This window comes from Lycorma delicatula, chromosome 1, assembly GCF_047948215.1.
Source record: "Lycorma delicatula isolate Av1 chromosome 1, ASM4794821v1, whole genome shotgun sequence".
Lineage (NCBI taxonomy): Eukaryota > Metazoa > Arthropoda > Insecta > Hemiptera > Fulgoridae > Lycorma > Lycorma delicatula.
The window spans coordinates 143,460,087-143,479,162 of NC_134455.1; the positions used below are offsets into that span (position 1 = coordinate 143,460,087).

At 30.9% G+C, this 19,076-nt stretch overlaps 1 protein-coding gene across 2 annotated transcripts in view; it reads left to right on the forward strand.

The window, feature by feature from the left end:
- The window catches only part of Rim2 (replication in mitochondria 2), a 124,440-nt gene that overhangs the window by 6,413 nt on the left and 98,951 nt on the right, over positions 1-19,076 (forward strand). For both annotated transcript variants that reach the window (XM_075362991.1, XM_075363001.1), the window contains exon 2: positions 16,488-16,757. In XM_075362991.1, coding sequence (XP_075219106.1) covers positions 16,488-16,757 — 270 coding nt within the window. The remainder of the gene's footprint in view (positions 1-16,487; positions 16,758-19,076) is intronic.

Genomic DNA, 19,076 nt, shown 5'->3' on the forward strand with positions numbered 1-19,076 from the left:
AACTGAGGTTACTAGCTCAGATAATTATAAATTAGCCCTTGCCAATTATTAATATTAGAAGGGAGACCGAGAATGTTATATTGCGATCGTAAAACGTATATGCTGTATAATACTTGCTTTTATATATTGTATAATATCTGTAGCTCAAGTAGAGAAATTGTGTGTTCTCTGACGACAAAACTTAAAAAAAAAATAACCCTTTGTATAAACAAGGTACACAGTACACCGTTCTCACTAAAGCCGTTTCCAGAAAGAAACGTTGTAAAAAAATAAACATAATTGTTTGTCGTTAGTTTATTTAATATTTTCTCACAAAAAAGTTTAACTGTAATTATATCTATATGTGCCCTTCCGTTGTTCACACAATTTTATCAGTCTCCAAGCGCTTTTATAGATTTTTTCCATTTTGAAGGATTAAAAACATTCTCTGACATCAGTTTTCAACTCGTTAACATTTTTTTTTCTTCGATTATGCCCCAAAGGGAGTTGCAGGAGGTTGTTAAGTCTGGGCTGTAGGCGATGACTGAATGTCGGAGCCCCTACCTATCCACTCCTTTCAAAATGTTCGGTTATTCTGAACAATTACTTGATAAACTTCAATTTTGTTCTTATTTTAATTTACTGTAGTAGATACGCTTAGGATCAGGAAAACGCAAGATCCTAATTCGGAATGAGTTTGGACAGCAGGTAACCCATGTAAAGTCAAAGTCTACACCGCGTTATCAATCTTCTAGTCAATTAGCAATCAGTTTTGCGTGTTATCGAGATCTCTTCAGATGGTTATCCTTTCTGTGAAGAGAGGTTAAGGTTAGACTTTTGTGGAGGTAGAGATAAGATAAATTACCAATGTATGGTAATGCCTAACAGAAATATAGTCTCTACAGAGAGAGACTACAGCACAAGTTCCGTGCTATCATTAGTCATGTGTACGAGGAATGATTACCTTAGAAAGATGTCATCTTCGACGACTGTGAGTTATTCCTCTCTCCAAATTACTTAATTTTAACGCTAACCTTAGCCATAACTCACAAAACTTCTTACTGTGCAAACCTGCTTTCCGAAATTTACATGTGGTGTTTTCATGATGCTAAGCATAGGTATATTAAAAGGTATGGTATACCATAGGTATTAAAAGTATGTTTATTTAAAAACTTTGGTAACGTCTGAATTTAACCAACTGGAACTCCCATCTTGCTGTAAAATCGCAGTTAATTCCATACCGATTGATCGAAGCCGAGAAATGTAATAGTTTTCAGCAATGTAAAAGGCCGTTAAGACGTACTTCAAAAAAGTACGGTCATGTCATATGGTTTTCAGATATCGCTGCTCGCATCATTACATGCGGAGAGTAGTGTATAATTTCCTCATGAAAGGTGAGGATTTTCTTTACTCAAAAAATACTCGTTCCGAGATCTCTTTACTCAGGTAAATGATACATTCTTCTGAGAAGAAAACAGGTTTCCGTGGTGGAACATCGATATAACGTCTTAGGAAGATCTTCCCAACAAGTTTCCCTTAAAACCACGTCTCTGATAGAAAGCTCATTAACTCGAGCAGGCTTAAACTCAAGATTTTTTCATTTATTTTCTGAAGAGTTGGAACGGGGAATATTTAATTCCGTAAACCTTTCGTAGACTTGTATCAGGACTATGAATGACTTAATATCAGAGCTCTTCAGTCGACTGGAAGGACGTTCAAATAGTTTCAAATCGATAACTGTTCTGGTGAAAGGGTTGCCGAACGAATTTCTTATCAACAATCGTATACTCGTTTGAGTTGTTATTTCAGTTTAACACTGAAATAATAATTCTTACAGAATACGTGAGAATAACATCAACTTCTAGCAAACCTGGAACTTTTTTCGAGTAAATGAAAGCAGCTGATAAACTGATTTATCTTTCCGATCACTTAATGACATTCAACGTACCAGCCTGAATGTTATACCATAGAAAGGAACTTTTTTGCCACTCTGTAAAAAAGAATTGAAAGAACGAACCAGTCATTTTTTTTAATTTACTAAAATGTGATCTGATTTCTTCACGGCCTAATTGTATATACCGTGAAAACTATGTATAGACTACCTGTAGAAATGGTTTTTTATTTGCCACTTGCACTCGTTATATTCTGATCTTTTTTCCAAGTAAGTTTCTTTCTGTAAATTTATCCTGTTAAAAGCGTCATGCCATATTTATGTATTGTTATCGTATATTGATTATGTCTAGACTTGTATCCACACACTTTATTTCTAAGTATGTTATAATTTCTTTATTGCTTGCCACTAAAATTAAAATTTTAGTATAATTTATAATTATTGTATCTGGCAACAATTTTCCTGTTATTTATTAAACAATTTATTAGCATATAGATGACATTCTTATTAATCTTTTTCTAAACTAGAATTGTTGTAATCGTTGTACAAGCAACTTGCTTATTTTTATGTAAATTTTTTTTAACCTTTGGACACAATTATCTTCATAGTTTAGTCAGCATTATCAACAACAGAAGTTGATAATTTTCCGTAAGGCTTCAATATTTTGAATAATTTCAACATTTTTAATAAGGGATTCCGATTCATCGCCCGCTGCTAGCGTGTGTTTTGTGGATGAAGAGAGATGAAGAGTAAAACCATGCGTACCGATTTCAATAAAATTAGTATCAGATGTCCGGTAGTTATGGTTATTGAATATCCATCAAAATGAAACTTGCCTTGTGGTAATCGCAGTATTCAAATTGACAATATTGCCTCTAATCAAATTCTTTAGCCGTTGTTAGTAATCGACGCTTTGAGCGTGTTTTGCAGGACTTAATTCGTGGAAGATTTCCATTCCTTGTGGTTAGAATTTCACCATTATCTTCACAACGTACGGATTGTAAGGATAATATTAACACAAAACTAGTTCGACCGGGGCGCGTTTCATATTCAAGACCAAACGTATTAAGAAATTTTTGTTAACGTTTTCTCAGTACATTCGTCGATCATTTTAAAACATTTTTCATAAAATTTTCGTTGACTATCAACAATCTGTCTCGGCGTAACAGACTCGCGTTCTACAGCTTTATCGTATTAAGAACGCACGTTGCACTTGGAGGTACAACTTAGTTCAACGACCGGCCTTCGGCATTAACATGCTCACGTGTGTTGGTGAGAACGTTATCCCATAGTTGTACCAAACTCTTAAATACGATAGGATCATGGTAAAACAATAAAAATAATTGATTCGTTTCCACACTATTCAAATAGCGAACCATTTTATAGCTGTACTCGTATATAATTCCTTATGATATCGAGATCTTAATTTTCGAAAAAATACAATCTTCGAAATTGTAAAATTATCGGAAACTGATGTTATTGTTAGACCGATGTGTAAGTAGACGCCGTAAAACTTAACCTAATTATAATTTTATTTTCAAGAGAAAACGGGATTGAAAACTGTTAATATTAAAAAATGGAATTTTTCCAGATTTGATCGGTTGAACTGTAATTAATGAGATATAAATTGTACTTTTAAGCCTGTTGGAAAATTAATACTGCAATAATATGAGTTACCGCGAGCATGTCAAAACTTTTAATATGGCTCTGTGCAGAGCGGCGAATGTAATCGTCCTATTCGTAAAGTTTGTAGAAAAACTAAGGAGAGAGTTGTGGATTTCCTTTTTATGAAATAGTTGGAAATAATCCATTTTGTTTATGCGCACTTACTTATATTTTTACTTTCTGTTTGTGTACAGTCCATTCACATTCTGTAAGACTGCTGGTTGATTATAAAAAAAATTCAAGAAATGTTACTGTTGAATACTAGATCCTGCATGATGGTATTGTTTTTTAATTATAATTTCTGTAAAACCTCGTAATTATAAATTATATTTGAAGTCTTCCGTTAAAAGTTTCAATATCCATTGCAGTTATTTTTAAAGCATCACTGTTTTCTACGTTCACATATAACATTTATTTATTATGAAATGTCTAATAAATTGTGTGTAGACCGATATTAGTTGCTCGTAATCGGTTTGCATTAATTTAGATGAAATAGGAATTTTGTACGTTCACGCATGCTTACTCTAAATATTATATTTATGCAAACTAATAGCCTGCTGGCTCTCCACATTTTATTAGTGTATTGTTTATTATTCATACATTTATGGTCGCTGAGTCGGCCGTCTAAACGTTATAACTATATAATGTTGAATTGTGGTAATTTTTAACTGTCGGGGTGCTACACCACTTGGGATTTGAGAGACGTTATTTCTGCGACATTTTATTATATAGCTATTAAGCTTAATTGAAAAGTATTTATTGACTGCATGTTTACAAAGGAAGACATTGAGACTGAAATGACCGGCAACTTGTAACATATATATTTCTAAATGAGATTGCTGTCATTTTCAGAAATTAAATGGCGCTATATTAAAAAAAATCGTTAATTGTTTAATTATCTGTTGATGTTATAGATGCAAATCATTTAAATTGAATTACATTTTTTATTGTTTCTAATTAATTATAGCTGAATAATTAATCCAGAATTGCAGTTTAGTGTGCGTCAGTTATACTGTTCAATCACTCGATTCCAGTAGAATGTAAACATTATGAGTAGATTTACATTATTCTCTTATATTTAATAATAAACATGTAAATTTAATTTAAATTTATTGCATTAACATTTTGGCTATTACAACCTTTTCTAGTTTTGTTATAATATACAGTAATAATAGCATTAACTAGACGAATTTGCGTGCGCTTTGTTCGATCGTATTATACCGAGAGAATTTTTTAACTAAAACCTTTTTTTAACGGCAAGTCATATATTCCCTGTTGTATGTACGATTACACACCTTGTACTTATCAGAAATGTTTTAGGCCGAAAAAAATTGTGAGGGCAAGTATGCAGTTATTTTATTTGTAAGGGAAAAAGTAAAGTTATAAGCACTTTTTTCGTCGAGGTGAATTTTTTAAATAAATATGTAAATTGCACCAGGTGGTGTTACATTTTATTGCATCAGTTTAACGTAATTTCTCCGTTTTTTCCCATTATGATGATAGTCAATAAGCGATAGTGTATGTATAAATAGATTGCTATTTATTTTATTTTTTCCTGCTTCGTGTAGATCAGGTAACAAAGGTAGCCTAGTTTGTTTTTGTTTGCATTTCTTGTAGTAAATTATAGTTAATTCCACTGCCATTTCTGACTTGTATATAACAGTTTTAATCATTATCTTAATACCATTGTAATAAAATTAAAATTTTTAATTGTTAAAAAGTACTTCGTTGTAGTTTACAATTTTGTGTGTGTGTGTGTACTGCAGTTTTCTTGAAAATGATACAAAGACAACCTTCCCTCTCAGAAAAGCTGTCTACATATTTACTACATTCTATAGTAGCTTGTTCTCAATTTGCGTAACGTGTTCCGTATTTCATATTGCATTGTTTATCTCAGAATTAACACCTGTTTTCAACGCGTATGTTTCTTTTTCTCTTTTGTTGAATGTGTTATTAACGTAATAAAGCAGTATCTATAAGTTGACTTATGAACCTTATTATCTAATACCCATATATTACAGAAATGTAAATGATGTGAAGTATTTGAAATATTGAATACATATCTTATTTTATCAGTATTCTCGTTTAATTATTTATTTTTGTGCTTTTTATCTGTATGGCCATTCAAATTAAATGAAAAAAATATTTTATTTACGTCAATTCCTTGTTTGTATTCATGGTGAAATTGGTGATTATAATTAGAATTGCTCGAATTAACAATAAGAAATTTTTTTCCTCTTATTGTTAATATCATTGTAATTTTTTTCTTTTGCCTGTTAAAATACAGTCAATTTTTATCTGTCGGAGTCAGTACAATTCTTCTCTTTGCTTTTCTTAGAAAAAGTTTAGTTGGATAAGCTTTTCTGTACATTAACATTTAGTAATATCTTAAGAGGTGAATACCCAACTAAGTTATCACCTGAACTGAAAAAGATAAAAAAAAAACAAAAAAAACTGTTAATAGATTTCGTTTATATTCCTATATAATATATTCCTAATGTTTACATACTCGTATCATCATCATTTCAGCCGTAATCGATCCTTTGCGGGATGAAGGCCCTCTTCAGCATGGTCTTGTGCGATATATGTAATGCAGTTCTGCCAACACGGTCCTATGTACTCTAAAATATCATCAATCAACGAACCTTTGGTCTTTTTCGTTGGGATTTAACACCTAGTGGTATCCTCTACATGATGTGGTATCTTCTTCTTGCTACATGGTTTACCTACTGCTATTTTAATATTTTAACTTTCATGATGATATATACTTTCTACTGTTCTGTGATCCATTTCGTATCCTGTCTGGTAACTTCTAGCATACATCTTTCCATATTTCTTTATGCTACCCGCAGCTTCTGTAATGATTGAAGTTTAATGTCCTAACGTCCCAGTTTCGCTTTCATAGGTAAAAACTGGCAAGTTGCATTATTGGAGACTTTCTTTTTAAGACAAAATGGGAGTTTGTTCTTGAAAACAATGTTAAAAAAAGTCTCCCGAATGCCTGCTACCCAAGTTTAACTTGTTCATTTTCTTTGATTGTGTCACTCTCATTTGACATCCTTTTGCCAAGATATATTCAATGATGTACCTGTTCGAGTTCTCCTCCAAAGACAAAAAAATCTTTCTTTCCTCGGCACTTGTTGAACATGACCTGGTGGCTCTTTTTAAGATTCATCCTTAGACGGTAGTGTTTGTCAGCCACCTGTAGTTCCTGCATGTCTTTTAGTTCTTGTGAAAAGATAACGATATAATTTACGAATCGCAGATGGTTTAGATATGCGCCATTTAACCGTATGCCCTCTTCTTCTCATTCTAGCTTTCTAAATACCTGCTAGGCAGGTTGAGAAGCGCATGGGTGATAATAGTTACCTTATCGTTAACCTTTTTTTACATTTATCTTTACTCTATGTTCGTTGACACAGACGAACAAAAAGCAAAAGGCTTTTGCTTTTTCGTATATCGATTGTAGCAAAGATTTTGTAATGATTGTAGACCGTGTTTACACCCTAGTTATGTAATGCAGTTATAGTTTCCGTTTTTACCGAATCAAATGCATTTTCGTAGTCAATAAAAGCCTTAAAAGACACGAGCGTGCCTTAGTGTAAGGCACACTCGTGTCTCTGTATGACTCTGAACAACCTGGATGTGATCCATTGTGCTGAAATCGATACTGAAGCGCACCTGCTCCTTTGGTTGTGTTTCATTCAATCTTGTTAGCTTGTTCTTTTTCCTATTATTTTTCTGGAAACCTTGTAGGTAACCAAGAGGAGACTTATTGGGCGATAATTCTTTAGGTCTTTCGAGAGTTCCTTTCTTATGTAGAAGAATCACTTCAGCAGTTTTCCGTGCATTCGGAATCTTTTGATTTTTGAGGCACCTGGATTATAGTTCTGCAAGTTCTGAATGCAACGATTTACTACCAGCTTTCAGCATCTCGACAGTAATATTATCTGTTCTTGAAGCTTTCCCATTTTTCATTGACTTTATAGCCTGTGTCGCTTCTGCTAAAAGGTGCTTCTACTTCAGCAGGGAACTCCAATTTTGACTGATCTTGGTCCTTGTATAAATTAGAATAAATTTTTCAATTATTTGTAATATTTCCTAACGTGTTCTGCAAATGGAATCATCTTCTCGTTTAAAGCCAAAGATTTTCTTTCTTTTATTCGCCTGTTTACTTTTTGCTCTGTTAATTCCCTTACCTTCTTCCATCGTCTTCTGCACTAGTTTCATGTTAAACCGACGCATTTCTTCCTGGATGCGTTTCGTTATGGTCTTACAGAGTTCAACATATTCCAGTGTATAATAAAATATCCTGAATTCGTCATTGGGCGCCGTTTTTTTCATTAAATTAATTGAGTAATTTGAATCTTGACAGTGTTTGTCTGATGGTGCTATAGATTTAGCCGAATCAAGTATACTATTGACAATTCCTTAATTATGTTTGGATTTGTCAATGTGTTCCAAAAGATATGAACATATATTTTGTGTTTCTTTATTAATTTATGCTGTCTTTAGGGCTGGAATATTTTATTATCAATCATTAAAAATAAAATATGATTAGCAGTATTCTAGTACGATTATAAGACACATCAATATTAAAAAATAATTATCTTGGATGAGAATGTAACAAGGTTCCATGTAATTTTTTCACTCCGGTTTTCGTTTTCTTCGTTGTGCTGTAATTCGAATTGGACATTGAAATATTTAATATTCCTACTTAGAGATAGAACACTAAAAAGTCTACCTTAATTTTATAAACCTTTCATATACGTAAGAATTTGCCATTTAAAGATTAAAACTCGAGAACCGCTTGATTGATCTAAATGATTCTTTTTTAGTTATTTATTGGTATTTGAGGATGACTTTAGGCATAGTTTTAACTATTTAGATAGGTTTCATTTTTAGATAGCTTTACTTTTCTATCGTTAAATGAATAATAAAGCTTAAAGAGAACTTTATGGTGATGTCTGTAATATTGATCTTGTCCTCCGATAAAATGGACAGGACCCGGTCTCTTTAAAGAGTTGTTAATTGTATCTCGAATTTGTTCAGTAACTCTGCTGTGCGAACCGAACGTTATTTTCTTCGATAGGATGTACATTTTCCTTTGAGTGCTAATCTTGTTAAAATAAAATATTCCCTGAATATTACAGTGCAAATGAAAACTCGCCAACACTTAATACTTCCGTTTACTTTTTACCTTCCGTTTTACTTTTTTTGTTGAAATGTTAGATTTTCCTGAAGTACAGTATTGAAAATATTAAATGTTAATTATTTTGAATATTTTTTAGACCGAAGTAATTGCTTTCATAAAAAGGTACATTCTACATTCTCAATCGAAAAAATTAAAGCGTCTTGTTAATAACAGTGTTAACCTTCACAACGGCCTCATAGTTGTACTAAATTCTCTCGTTCAAGAATACCTAAAACTACTAACACATTGATAAAAAGTATGAAATCGTTTATGTGATATTAATATGGAGTGATAACTGGACCGGGTCCTCATTTCCATTATGAAGGGCCACTACCTGATTTCAGAAATATATGGAATTATATTTTTTGTTTTTAGTTTTCTCTGTGTTCTGCTTGGTAACTAATAGCTATTTTTGATGATCTTACTATATTGTTTTGGTTTTATGGCTTCTTTAATTTTTTTAATGAAAATTAGCAGACTAAGTTGCAATATGGGGTAAATTTAATCTTTAAACAATTTTTTGTGAATTTTTTTTGTAAATACTTTATAACATTATTTTTGTTTAACTTCCGCAGAGCACTTCAGATCTGTGTGAAATTAATCAGCTTAAAAATTCTTTGACAAAATTGTTGAATTTCTGACAGGTTGCAGTACTTAACAGATGAATGAAATCAACTTTTACTGGATTTTCCTTCCTATTTATAATTAAAATTAAGTTTGTAATGATTGCTCACCTACGTTGAATTTTTATTTTAACTTTACATACCCTAAAAAAAAATTAAGGCAAAATAACTATTATTTCAGTGGCTTTGTTTATTTCAATTTTTGCCCATTATCATAATTTATGTTTTATGCTTGCAAGGTATTATGTATGAGCAGTTACCACCCTTTTTTTTTTTTTTAACAAAACTTTGTTAATTAAATTTAAATTCTTGTAATTACATACACCAAACTATTTAATTGAAATATTAATCTTTGTATGCCATTTCTTCATATGAAAATCTAATGTAGGCTGACCTGCCTTGACAGAAATAGATTTTTGGTATCCTATTTACTCACTCTCTCTCTCTCTCTCAAACTCTCACTCCCTCCCTCCCTCTTTCTCTCTTCCTCCCTCCCTCTCCATCACCCTATCCCTCTCAGTTTCAGGATGCACTTTATAAATAGAAATTGTAGAACAAAAAATTAAACTTGATTCTGTTTTAGAAAATATTTTCAATTTACATTCTCAGAGAGCTTTTTAGAGAGAAAAAATGTCAAGTATAAAAATTAAAGCGAATAAAATTACTTAATAACTTAGTTGAAATTTCAAACAAGGTTTCTTTCGTTCACTTTACGACAACAATTTTCTGTAGTCTACATACCGTACATGAATTTCAGAAAAAGATTTCAAGGTATAAGAATTAAAAGAAATAATGTTGGAAACAGCCTGTGTAATATATTTTTAACCGACTTCAAAAAAGGAGGAGGTTCTCAATTCGAAATGTATGTTACATAGTATCTCCGACATTAGTAAACCGATTTTGATATTTTTTTTTAATCAAAAGAATATACATTCGCAGTGGTCCCATATAAAGTTTAACCAAATGGCTTGACATCCTTACCCGGTGATTGCTCACTCTAGTACAGTGTTGCTCTTTGTTCCTTTTATGACTAGAATATTAATAACAGTCTATATTATCATTGTTTAGTGTCTGTGGAAATATTCATGGCATTTGTTTCTTCTTTAAACAATCATTCCTTTTCTTTCTTGACTACTTTCCTCTAAACTCCATATAAATATTAAACCTACATTTAATATTTATATAAAATGGTGGAAAAGTGTATTATCCCTAATTGGAAAACTATAGTATAAATATTTATATTATACAATAATAAATTCTAATTTTGTGATATTAAATTGTTAGTCATACAACAAGCTCACAACTGACATCACCCTGTATGAAGCAAGTTAAATATTATAATTTTTTATTAAATAATATTTTATATTTATTATGAACATGTTTTTAAGCAGGTGCCTACAAACCAGTCCAAATATCAACTCGGAATAATGAAACCTATAAATTGAATAGATTATGCAACCTCGTCATTTCTGTCAAAGATATCTCATCATATGGTCTATTTAAGAACTTATGTGGATCCAAATCAGACAAGACTAACTCTAAAGTTTTAACTAAACTTGAAAATCGGCCCTTGGCAAAATCTTTCTTACCAGGGTCTATCACTGCCCTATCAAGAGTTAATAACAGTTTGAACAGTTTTTTCCCCTTGCCAGTGGATGGACCGACATTGTGCATCCTCAGTGGTTGCATGCTTCTAACCTCCCGGGACTCTGCAGGATTCAGCTATGCCGTACCCTAAGTCACTCACCTGGTAGGCTGGGTCTTATGGTCTTTTATGTTGCCATTGCCTCTAACAGTTACAGCTCAGTTTACTATTAGAGTGAGTATTCTTCACTTGCAGATTAAATTATAATTCAACAAATGATCAGTGTATCGCTATTTTTGATTTTGATGATGACAGGTTGCAAAAATCTGAAATGTTTACAGCAGTAAGTACTTGAAAACCATATAAAATTTATTTTGTTACTCAAGGGTACAAAATTTATTTTGTTACTGTAACGAGTAATGAAGCCAACAAAAAACCACTAAAAACACTGTTCCGTCTAACTGTAAACAACGTATCCAAAAATACTGATTTTATGTATGTAATTATAAAAATTACAACTAAACTCTTTAGAATGAATAAATTGATAATTAATAAATAGTCAATTACAGAATCATAAATAATAATTATAAATGATAAACAATTCAAAAGCATTAACAAGTTGTTCAGTTCATTTTTACCTTATTTTACTCCTGCTAATGGAATATAAATCTTGCACTTTTTGATAACAAACTTAACTAACATAACTTAGTGCTCCTACCATTTTTTTCATTCATCTTTGGTGTAATGTTGTGTCCTCTTCCAATAATTGATAGAAAAAGCTCAGAAGGCGTGAGAATCCTTAAAATATTTTCCAGTTGAACCCATGTTTGATTATCCCTCAATGATTTCTTGAATGTAGTACCAGGATCTTCATTTTCATGTATTTTGACTTCAATGACTTCGCCTAACCACCACTTGCCATCGCATATGCATCAGACATAATTTTTAAATTTTGGCTTTGGTAAACCTACAGAACAATCAGAGGCTAATGTCAAGGCTGATGTCCTTGTGTACCGATAGTAACGTAAATGTTTCTGATTAAAAGGTCGCCTGGACTTTCAAAATATATTTCTTATTTGTTGGAACATAACTGTGAAAGGTTCTTGTTTCTGGGACTGTTGTGATTACCTTATAACGAGAACTGAAGTATTCTTCGGTCTCCTGAACATCTTTATTAGAGCAGAAAGTAAATGTTATATTTTTAATATTGCCTTTGCAATAATTATACTTTTCAGAAGGTGTAACAATTTGATTGTTGACTGTACTTTGAAGGCTTGCTTTAGTCAGTCCTTTTTACAATTCCACCAATACCATCACATGGTCCTTTTCCATGGTATAGGCAAAAAATGTCATTCAGCTACAATTTCAAAATCCTTTTGATGGTAGCGCAAATTTATGAAATTTCTTTTTTTTATACTGGGCTGAAGAGCCATTAGAAAAATAAAATAATTGATTAACTTCTGGTAACAGTGTTTTTACTTTATTTATAATTTGCTTTTTAAAGGAGTAGAACGAATGTAATATTGTGTTTCAAGTACTCACTAATCATACTGTAACTTTGGCCTTGTAATTTTCTTTCTTTTTTAAAATATATGAGAAATGGATGTACTGTGGTATAAGTGACTGGACTTGGTCCTGTATCACAAAAGGAAAATTTTGTGGGAAGTTTCGCATTATAATACATTCACCCTTCAGCAAGTTTTCCTTTTTAATGTTGAGGAAATTAGCTTATTTTTTTTTTAACAAAATGATGCCTTTTTAAATTATTTAAATTTTCAGTAAGTTTATCTAAGTACTCTTGAAATAGAAGAATTTGAGTAGTTAATTCACAACGGCTCACAGAAACCCACCATTTGAAGATAATTTCAGAATCAAAGTCATCCCAGCTCTCTTGCAGTAATCTGAGCACTTTATTAGTGCCTGGACATTTTTCACACTGTGACAGCATGCACATTTCATTTTCTATATCATATACCATGGTTGACAGAAGAATATTATAATCAAATTTAATTTTTAGAGCAGATAACATGAGTTTTACATTTTGTTGAGTGACGTACACACACACAAAGAGAGAGAGAGAGAGAGAGAGAGAGAGAGAGTGACCTGATCCACCCGGCAGAACACATAATTTAGTTCTTAAATCAGCAAATTTTGAAAAACCAATTTTAAAATTATATTTTTCTTTGAAGGCTGTGTACAGTTCTTTTAAATTAAATAAGATAAGCCCTTTTTGAATATTAATTTTCTTCCCGTCAGCTTGTCTTACAGAGACACAATCCTTCTTGCCTGCCATCATTTGGCTGTGCTTATCATCCTGGTAAAAATCTTGGACACATTTAATAACATTTTCATCAATTACTTGACTGGGTTAAAGATATCAATGTTATTTGCTGTTCAGTAAACTTAAAATATCGTGCAATACTGAGTATCTATTGCAAGTCAATTTGTGACATATTGTTTCAGTGTGGATGTCAATTGACCAATCCGTAATACATTTTTATAAAATGCAAGGGTTCTTACAATAACAATATTGTTAGTATAAATTATACCACTACAAATTGCACCTCACTTTGTCTCATCCAGTTTCTCTACAGCTAAAATAAGAATTTCTCTAATTAATAAAATTAAAAATAAAAGATATCACATAAAAGAGAAGTTCACCGCTAATAAAATTACTTTATAAACAAGTGTACATTATCTAACCACAGTGTTAACACTAGCTTTAAGTCCTAGTAAAGACAGTTACTTTTATACAGATTTGAGTACTAGATCATGGATACTGGTGTACTTTGGTGGTTGGGTTTCAATTACCTACACATCTCAGAAATGGTTGACCTGAGACTGTAGAAGACTACACTTCATTTACATCATCCTCTGAAGTAATACCTGAATGGTAATTCCCAGAGGCTAAAATAAGAAAAAGAAAAAAAAGAAATATTAACACTAGCAACAATACAACATATCACATTGAAATCAAAACAGTGACCGAGTCTTCTACAATGTCTACATTCAGGATTATGCAAATATTCATGTCCATGCATGTCTATTCACATTCGTGTTTAAACATGAGTTTGTGTGTATGAGTCGTACTTTTAAGTTACAAACTGTCTAGAATATATGCTATCTCATTATAGACATATAAAAATATGTAGCATAGTAGGCCTACATTATTATTGGAAATAGTACATATTGTGAATTTTTTGGATACATTTTTCAGGTTAGAAGGAACAAAGTTTTTAGAGGTTTTGATGGCTTCATTACTCATCAACCCATTGAGTAACAAAATAAATTTTATATGGTTTTAAAGTACATAAAACGTACTTACTGCTGTAAAAATTTCAGATTTTTGCCACCTGTCCCACATGTGGTTTTGGCGGCCATTTTTTTTAGTAAAGGACACTGTAACTGTCCAATCTACTAGTACCCAAGAGTTTTGAAGGCAAAAAACAGGCCTGTTATCTAAATCCTTCTTTATTTATTTGGCCCCAAAATTAAAAAAAAAACAATTTGTAAACGTAACTTCAGTAAACATTATAAGATTTGGTATGTATCAAAATGAATTTGAGTACACTAAGATAAAGTTTCATCTTTACTCTTTCCAAAAAGCCCTTTTTGACGTCTGTATGATGTAAAATAAGAATGCTACAACTCATGGAAAAAATGATGAAAATGTCTGTTTTTCAACACTTTTTACCTGTTGGCAAGCTAGAAAATAAAATAAAAATAATAAAATTTAAAAAAATTTGCTGAATTAAAATGGAGTGCCCCTCTCAACATCTTTGTAACCTTTTGTTGCTTGGAATATTGTACAAACTGGTGAAATGGCTACGCAGCCATCAACATCTTTCATTCAAATAATAGTCTTGTCTAAAATTTTATGGGTACAGCTTCCTGTAACTCTCCTTTCTCATATATCAAGCCGAGGCGATGAGAGCATTGCTCTTGCGTTTCATTTGGCATATGTTTGTGTATTTGACTGACACAATGAGCATGACTCTCTTGACTTATGTTTCGTAAGAATCGATTGTTGTGCATTCTCATTTGTGAGAGTACTTTCTTGTTGTTGAGAAATCTGCAGAAATATTCATGGGATTTCTTTCTCTGTTTTTCCTTAAATAATCATTCCCTTCTTGGCGACTTTCCTTTAAACATCACTGTCTCATTTGAGCAGCGCTTTTAAATATTATAATATACTTTTACAATATTATTATTACACTTTAATTATTATATATATATATATATATATATGATATAGTTGTAATATAATAAATAAATATGCATATTACACATCAAAAGAATGATCGTGAGATGTTGTCTGCTATATGCTCTTGAGATGCCAATTTACATGTGGGAATCCCGTTTAACCATCTAGCGGTCGGTAGAGGTAGATAACTTTATGAACGTTATGTTTAACTTGTGTTGGCTGGCACCGACTTCAAAAATAATTGTTTGTTGTAAACACTTTAGTTAATAAATAAAAATATAATTATTTATAACTTTTTAGTACTATTTGTGAAGTCTTTTTTATTATTATTTTATTTTAAGTGAGGGTTCCCCTTCAGGTAATAAGCAATATGGTACCTGAAGGAAAATCTGCTAATTTAGTTTGTTTCTTTTTAAAAAAATACCTTTAATTCTTTCTTTTTAATTTTTTTATACTTGCAGCCACTGCATCCTTTTCCTTATATTATAAAATTTGATTAGTATAAAATGCAATTAGAATTAATAATTTTTATTTCACTTCAACTGATTACCTTTATTTAACCAGTTTATTTTGCAACAGATTGTAGAAGTTAACTAGCTCTTTAATATGATACAAATAAACAAATAAGTGTTCATTTAAAATATAAAAATCCAACACAAAGACCTACAAAATTGTAATGTTGAACAGTGTCCAAGTTTAAAAGGTTTTATTGTATTTTTTTATTGCAATTATAACTATCTTATCTTGCAACAGATAACTTTGTTCTTTACTATGTTATTAGTTTGTATTCCAATGAATTGAATGTTTCTTTTATTATATTGTAAGTAATTTGTTACATAATTCACTTGACTTCATATTAATTATATATTATCAGTGGTAATTAAATTACATGATTTGAATACTGTCTTATTGTATTGTACAATAGTTTTCATTTTTCATTGAAAAATATGAACATAGTTCACATTATAATAAGTGGTAATTTAATATATATTATATATATTTATTAGCAAAATGTACTATAATTAAAATTATTTTTGTAAATAATACACCACATTCACTATATTGTTACTGATTAAGAATGCTTAATACATTATTATCATTATCATCACCACCATCACCAACAAATACAGTTTATTTATTGATGTGATTTTCTTTCCATCTAGAAATTGTAAATTAGTTTTTAATCCATTTCTTTTTTTTATAAAAATAGTGTAGTTCCCTCCATCTCATCTTGCAATTATTTACTTCTTTCATCAGTCAGTGACAATCCTGTATTTCTTTATTTGTATATTGTCTGATAAATACTGTATCTTATTGTATTTCATTATTATTTTTTCTTGTTGTAGAGTTGCTGGAACTGTTGGAGCTGTCGTTACTTGCCCTCTTGAAGTTGTTAAAACAAGATTGCAGTCGTCACAGTCAGGGTTTCATATTCATAATGTGTGCCTGCCAAAGATTGCCTCTCCTGATGGCAATAACAGCCATGTTACATGTAAAACGATACAGAGGAGGAGAATTAATACGATATCCCCACGTCAAGCATCTCAGATGCTTTCATTATCACATTTTGGCAGTATGCCAGGTTCACAGCCTATCGGTCTTGTCCAATGTCTAAGGTATACAAACATATTTGTAATCAAATGATTTTGTCTTTGTGGTCATAGTCATTTTGTAGCTGATATTTTATATTGCATTAGATAATCTTAATTATTTATGATGTACAGTGATATCTTAGTGTATTCTGTATTTTTACTTACATCTAGGTTAGAAACATTACTGGAACTTGCATCTTTTTTTTCAGCAAATTTTTTGATTTTTGTATGATTTTATTTAATTTGAATCTGTGTTTGTTTTTTTTAATCATGGAATGATGTTAACAACACACTGAATTCACTATGTGAATTTTAAGAAAACGAAAGTAATGTGAGTTAAAGGGACAATGAACATCTTTCCAAAAGAAAAAAAGGATTGTACAAGTAGTGGTACAGTTACTTAGGAAGCAAGTAAACAAAAATTTGCGAAAGTGAAAAGAAAATATGAACAAGGATAGCTGTAGTGAAGAAAGCAATAGGAAGAAGTAGTTGTCATGTGCAAAGATGGAGTTATATATTGTCTGAAAACGTTAGCTTTGAGGATAACTCATGCAGGGATATGAAATATGGACACCAAGGGAAAGAAAAAAAAAGGCTGAAAGTATGGTGGAGATGAGAGAGAACTGAAAAAATGGGATAAAAATTGAAGTAGTGAAGACTCAATGAGAACACACTTAATCAGTTGGCTTGGACATATGAGAAGAGAAGGTTTTGAATAAGGTGTATGTAGATAAGCAAGAATTAAATGAAGTAAAAAGGAGTGGGAGTTTCAAAGGTTTAGCTGTAAATAAAGGAAAATGATGTACATGATGCATGAGACCTATCTTAGAGCTGATATCTGTATTAAGACATTGTTTTTAAGCATACAGTAGCTTAGTTCACTTCTATATCATTCTCCTATTTTTTCCATAATTAATTATAATTTTATTCTAGTAGGACTCTGCATGATCTTTTAAGTTTATTCGTTGCTACTTCCACAGTCTTGAAACCACAGGATATAAACAAGACATAACAACATATAAATCATTATTTATAGTATGTAATCGCTCATTATTATAGGCATTTTTGGGATAATTCAAACGAGTGTTAGAGATTATTTGGTCATACATTGATAAGAAAATTCTTGAGCGTTCATTGTAATACCTTAATAAAGGTGTTGTTTGGTTCTTCTGTATTGTTCCAGGATGTCACTAAGATGTTATGTTTAGTACATTATGTAATAAATAGTTTTTCCTTTTAAATTTTTTTTTCATAATTCATTTATTTTTAGTGTTTTCAATATTTGTATTAATAACATATAATTTATTTTAAAATTTTATGTTCTAAGATTAGAACAGATTTTATTTATAATGATTGTTGTGTAGCAAAATTTTTAAAGTATAGAAAAAATTTTGTATTTATTAGTTTCTGATTTATAAACTTATGTTAAAAAAATATTTTAGATAGACATTTATTCAAACAAGTAAACAAAGGCAAAAGCTGTTAATTTCAATTCCATTTTTCATTATTCATGCAGATACAAAGGGGCTGACTATTTTTTTTTAATTTACTCTTACTGTAGGTATTGCCATTTATTTGTTGGTTTCCAACAAATCTGGCAGTTGTGATTTCTGGACCAGTTTATTCAATTTAATATTTATTTTATTTTTTGATGAATTGATTTACCACAGAAGCTTACAGAAAAGCGTGTGTGTGAGAGTTTTGTAGCATGTGAAAAAATTCCATGCCATGACTGAAATTTGAACCCAGGACCTCCAGATGAAAGACCAAGATGCTACGACTCCGCTATAGCGATTGGTGGAGTTATCTCATTAATTAATTACTGATATTATGTTCTTATTTTAAAACATTTATTTCCCCAAGTTGAACATTATTATTGATTATTGTCATAATTATTTATAGTTTTAAATTTTATCAAAAATAGAAAACTTATATATTTTTACAATTTTTAGTTTGATTATATTTCTAATCCCTGTATTTTGTGTTCCTGTTTTGTTTATAATTTAGAAATACAGTAGCATGAGAAGAATTTTCCTTAAAACATTCTTTTTAATTTTTATCTTTAATATTGTACTAAATAATAAGTTTATTATGATTCTTTTGAATTTCAATTAATTTATTGATGTCAAACTAAATTTTTTTTCAAGAATTGGTTGTTATTGCTTAAAAAACAAAAAAAAATACTATTTTTTAAAATAACTGAAAATATAAGAAATTCACAATACTTTGAAAATCGACCTGTAGGGATTACAAAGCTACTGGAGTTTTTGTGAGTAATGGATTATGATGATCAGTGTGATGCCCAATTTTGGGTTTGATCATTGAAAAGTTTGGTTTATTTTG